Source organism: Cryptomeria japonica, chromosome 11 (genome assembly GCF_030272615.1).
Source record: "Cryptomeria japonica chromosome 11, Sugi_1.0, whole genome shotgun sequence".
NCBI lineage: Eukaryota > Viridiplantae > Streptophyta > Pinopsida > Cupressales > Cupressaceae > Cryptomeria > Cryptomeria japonica.
Window position 1 is genome coordinate 689,142,899 of NC_081415.1, and position 5,272 is coordinate 689,148,170.

A 5,272-nucleotide genomic window follows, 5' to 3' on the forward strand; every position below is an offset into this window, starting at 1 on the left:
GATTCTTTTGTGAGCCCCTCCTACCCCTCTCTCCTCCTACCCATTACCTCAATAAACTTAAACTACATGAAGAAATACAAACAAAGAGCAAATTTTTTAATGCCCTAAATCCCACTAACAAGTCCTTCTAAGTAAACCAATTCTTCTACTTACCACAGTAATTTAAATTAGTACATATCCCACTTATGTACTTTTATATAATTATCCTAGATTAAGTTTTAGGAAACTGTATTGTCTTTATAGGTTAGTGTATTTTTCATTCAAAAGAATTAATAATGTTCAAAAGTAAACAATTTGATTATTATTTGTAACTTTGGATACTTTGAATAAAGCAATTAATCTGACTTATTATTGAAACACAATGAAAAACATCACATGCCTCTCACGTAATTAGGTGGCATCCAACTCCTCTATGATGATGTTAGGTATATCTAATCTTTTAAAGATGAAACCCACTTTTAGTTGTCTTACCTAGAGCCAATCATGAGATCTGTAAAAGATCATAACCCATTATTCATTATTCTTGGGGGTACAACACTGATAATTAGACATGGAAAAAGAGCAGACAATAATGTCTGAAATATTATCATATTGCTAAAAGATGATTATGACTCATGACCCTCTTGCAAAGTACAGTGCCCAATAAACCAGTGGGGAGTACAATGATTATAACTTTGAAAACTTGTGCATAACTACGAGTCAAAATGCATACTCATATTGCCTTCAAATCTTTAGTAATCACATTACAGAACTGTTTGATCAATATGAAAGTCCTAGAGCAGATGGGCATATAGAAGTTCATTCCAGGTGTCTGGAACACCTGGTAAACACCAATGACTACAATCTGCAAACCTATCTGGATCCTTCCTCTGCTCTCCATTGAGGTTGCCAGTGTACACTGAAGAATGCCCATCCTTTCTGAACTGAGACAGCCTTGTAATGTCCAAATAAGCCACAGGAAATCTGGTCCTCTTAAGAACTTGCTTGATTATGGAGACTTGAGATGGCAATGGAGGCCTATATCCTCTTATCTTCACTGGTTCTCTTTCATTGTAGCACTTGTGCCCATTTGCTTCATTCCAGTCATTGGGGCTGCAATTCAACTCAGATTACTTTAACAATAATAAATTATTGATATTAAATTCATTAATTTTCCACATTCCACAGTGCTTGAGATTTTTGGATTCAATGTTTCGGATCACATTTTCTGATCTATCATCAGGATTTTACTACTTCAGGTGTTCTTTACTGCTCTTCATCAGATCTATCATCAGGATTTTACTACTTCAGCTGTTCTTTACTGCTCTTTATCATCTGATGATGGATCATAGAGTTTGATCGGAAACATTCATGTAAAAATAATTATACACAGTTGAATCCAAAAATCTCAATCAACAAATTATTAATATGTTTACGTCTCTTTTCAATGTCCATCTAAAATCATAAATTGACATAACTAGCTACCAAATCTTATGATGTTAGTGTTGTGTACATAGGCTAAAGATAAAAGGTCATATCTAACTTTGTTATCAACATACCTGAAAAAGTAGTTGGGCTTTTCTTAATTGAATGATTTAATGGTTAAAAGTAAATAAATAATATAGTTAATACAGTGATAAACTCTCTTAAGTACAAGCATCAGCAGATTATGTGTTCAAGCTTATCTTTTTATCTGTCAAATAGTTCAATGTGTTTAATGCTTAAGTAAAATGAACAAATTTTTAGTTAAAGATACATGATTTCTACAGTCATAATGTTAGCATTTATGAAACTTTTTTCTTTATTGAACAAGCTTTATCTTCCCAATCATATTACTCTTTAAGGACAGACATCGCTGATAAAATAATTTGTCTGCCCAGATATATTAATGTGGTTTTTCTATTAGTTTTGTCTATTTTATTTTATCACAATATAAATTCAATGATATTCAATTTTGCATTGTTCTGTCATAACTAACCTGTAATGTTTAGGGGACATGCCACGAAAGAATACTCTAGATCTTCTAGAGTCTATGTTTGTGGATATCCAGTTTGCCCACGTAGTCATTCCCTTTCGGTAAGCCAGCATTGGGTCCATGTCTCTGTACATTCTTCTGCCCTCCATTATTATGTCCCATCTGTTCAGCCATATGACAGAAGTTTTTATTATGAATAAATCAGAAGCCCATACAAACAAAACTTTGGGGTATAAAAGTATAATGATAATGAGTCAATCTTAAGATTCCTACGATTTTTCACTGCCAGTATGAGTCCACCAGTGGGCAGATTCAAAGATTAGAATATCAACCCCCCTCCAGTAAACTCCTTTGTTTACAATGGCATCCAGATTAAGAATTCCTTTTCCCTGATGATTGATCTGTAGATCAACCAAAAAGGGAGCCCAGAAAAACTCTATAGAAGCCTTATAATCCTGCAAGAGAAGCTTGTGTGAGTAATGACTAGAAACTGCAATGCACATCAACAAAACAATTAATGTATTACTGAGTAATAAAGAAAAATATTTTTTTATTGAAATAAGATGGAGTTATATCACAAAATGTTATAGAGCATTATAAAATGCATCAATAGCTTGCATATGTTAGGCAGGGATAGATTGAATCTAAATGGAACACATTAATCAGGCATTAAGATCACTAAACAAGTATTACATTCATGATTGAACTTACAAAATATGGTTTGAAATGAAATGAAAGATTTTAATGAAGACAAGCAAACAGTATTCAACTAAACATTCTTAATTTATTTTCAGATTTTTTTCGATGTTAAATTTTCTACTATTAATTTTGATTAGGAGGCTGGGTGTTTGATTAATACTATCTTCCTCAAATAACTGGTACATATTGTCAACCTTCAAACTATTTTCATACTGCTTGCAGATATCCTCATAAGCCCATTATATTTAATTGACATATTTCAAGGTAAGGGTAGCCAACTTACTTAAAGAATGGTGTATTAGGCTTTAAAAACTATTGTGTGAAATCTAATCTATCTAAAGGAAAAGCAAATTTTAGAAAGAGCTCATTCTATTAATGTTTTTTTTCTCACAAACAAAATAGCAGAAACCAAGCAGATTACCAGGGCTTTGAAAGTGGTAAGAGGAGATCCATAAGCCATATATTTCTTCTTGTTTGGAATAACTGCATTAAGGAGGCAGACCATGGATTCCCACTGGTTTCTGCTTGTGGAGTCTCCAACAAACATTAATCTCTTTCCCCTCAGCCTCTCCAGCAAATGAAAGGCATTGAATCTGACAATACAAATCACATTCATTAGACTTTAAACATCTTCAATACCATATTAGTAATTACCAGTGGTCATTATAGTTTCTAGAGCTGAAAATAGAACATTCAAGGCGCTAGAAAAATGAAAAAAGAGATGAACCCATTAATCTTTCTTCTCATTACCTTGAAATGGTACAGCTATGTGGCTTCCATCTCCATTTCTCATAGTCAGAATCTGGTCTCCCATTAAGTCTACAGTTTGCTTGACCACCAATATAAGGGCATTTGAGAGCAGAATACAGAGGATAAGAGGTATCATGTACCCAACTTCCTTTAAATATATTGCATTGCCTTGCAGCCTTTGTATCATCCCACCTTTCATTTTCCAGCAGCCTTGACTGATTTAGCATGACTTTGTCTCCATCTATTTTCCTACCATGAATGCCACCATAGTCCACATAATTGCTTCTAGAAACATTCAGAGATACTCCATTGCCTTCAGTATTTCCATTGCTTGAATGTACTTCAAAATCCTCAGTCTCCTTTGAGATAACAAAGGAATTGTTATCTCCAAGGAAGCAGAAGAACAAGCTTAAAATCTCACAAAACTTGACTACTGGTCTCTTTCTGCCATGGAACTCCATTAATGGTGTAATCTGAAAACTTCACTTCAATGTGGATTTCACTGAATGCAATGGCCAGTTTAAGTAGATTCAGAAAACCACTATTGGAAGCAAGAATTAGCTGTGACAGTGTTACTCGATTGGCAGCCATAATGAATATTTTATTCAGATCACAAGTACTAGCTTAGGACTATGATCACAAAAATATTTGTCCGGTTGATATGTCCTATGTGACAGTAGAAAGTTGCAGACACATGCGAAATTCGAAAACAAGAAAAGCAGTGGGCCTAAAAAGAAGATAAAGGACCTTTTAGTGTCAGAGTTTATTACCAGAAATCATTTTTTTATTGGATTCAGAATAAGATATTTATCAGAAATCATGATTCATCTTTGGCATCTTGTGTTAGTGTAAGCAACATTAGGATCCATGATTTTTGGGATGGGTAACCCAAGGAGGATGTGGGAATATCATGCTTGAATCAAGCAAGAAATGACTGGTTTATAATGATTGAGCTTGTGGGAGTTTTCATGGCTGTATGGAGCGCATGAGACAACATTTCTCTAGTGGAGCTTTATTCAAGTGTTTTGTTTCATTTAATGAAGACTTCTCAACTCCCGGGAGAGGTGCCTTTTGAAGAATCGGATTTAAACTCCATTGGAAACAACTAACCTGTTTTACTAGGGTTATTCTGAATAATTCAAATTGTTTGTACTGTTTTTTTATTTATTAATAATTATGATACTTTAAATAACAATTTATATTTTATACATTTTCCAAAAAAGTTGTGGCAAAAGCTAAGTCATTAGCAAGAAGGGGTTATTAGCAAGCTATGGGTTGTCAAGAATAGGCTCTTAATTAGTAATCACATCCACTTCTTTTTTTAAGCAGGATGTCAAGTTTATGAATAAGGGAATGGCCAAAGCGAGAACATATAGCTTTTGAAAGTCTAGCCATTGAAAAGATCTATGATCATGAGGTTTAGAAGAGGTTAAAGGTGAAAGACCAACCACAAGCAGTTCAATTTTTGGTTCTTCTTGAAAGGGTTTGGAAAATATGAGGTTAAGAGTCATGTCTAGCACAAAATTTTTGACTACATCCATGTCAAAATCCATTGGGATAGGAATGACTCTTAGGCATGTATAAAAAGGTGAGAACAAAAAAGCACTCAGAACCACTTTCTAGTCCCTCTAAGAAATAATGCAAGTGTGTTATAACTTGCTCGCATTATAATACATTCATTTTATGGCTTAGAAATGACCAAGCCTAGTTAAGACCAAACATAAGAAATTCAATTCTTGGTTCTTCTTAGAGGAGTTTGGGAAGTATGAGACTAAGAGTCATGTTCATCACAAGGATTTTGACTACATCCATGTCAATATCCATGGGGAGAGGATTGACTCTTAGGCATGTGCAAAAAGATGGGGAACA

General features: G+C 34.1%; 1 protein-coding gene across 1 annotated transcript; it reads right to left on the reverse strand.

Annotated features, from left to right (window-relative positions):
• Positions 1–572: 572 nt before the first annotated feature.
• LOC131038191 (protein trichome birefringence-like 36) lies at positions 573–3,984 on the reverse strand. Its single transcript, XM_057970538.2, has 5 exons — positions 3,404–3,984; positions 3,075–3,246; positions 2,228–2,409; positions 1,958–2,116; positions 573–1,092 (listed from the first exon to the last, which is right to left on the reverse strand). Exons 1-5 carry the CDS (start codon positions 3,862–3,864, stop codon positions 774–776), a joined length of 1,293 nt encoding a protein of 430 aa, XP_057826521.1. The 5' UTR covers positions 3,865–3,984; the 3' UTR covers positions 573–773.
• Between the last annotated feature and the right edge of the window lie 1,288 nt (positions 3,985–5,272).

What these genes read in the sequence shown, in the direction of transcription:
- LOC131038191 (XM_057970538.2), bottom strand. Translation starts at nt 3,864, where the DNA reads ATGGAGTTCCATGGCAGAAAGAGACCAGTAGTCAAGTTTTGTGAGATT. An exon ending in TTACCACTTTCAAAGCCCTG is followed by an intron (nt 2,410 to 3,074) that starts GTAATCTGCTTG and finishes CTTCTCTTGCAG; the next exon opens with GATTATAAGGCTTCTATAGA. An exon ending in CATACTGGCAGTGAAAAATC is followed by an intron (nt 2,117 to 2,227) that starts GTAGGAATCTTA and finishes ATGGCTGAACAG; the next exon opens with ATGGGACATAATAATGGAGG.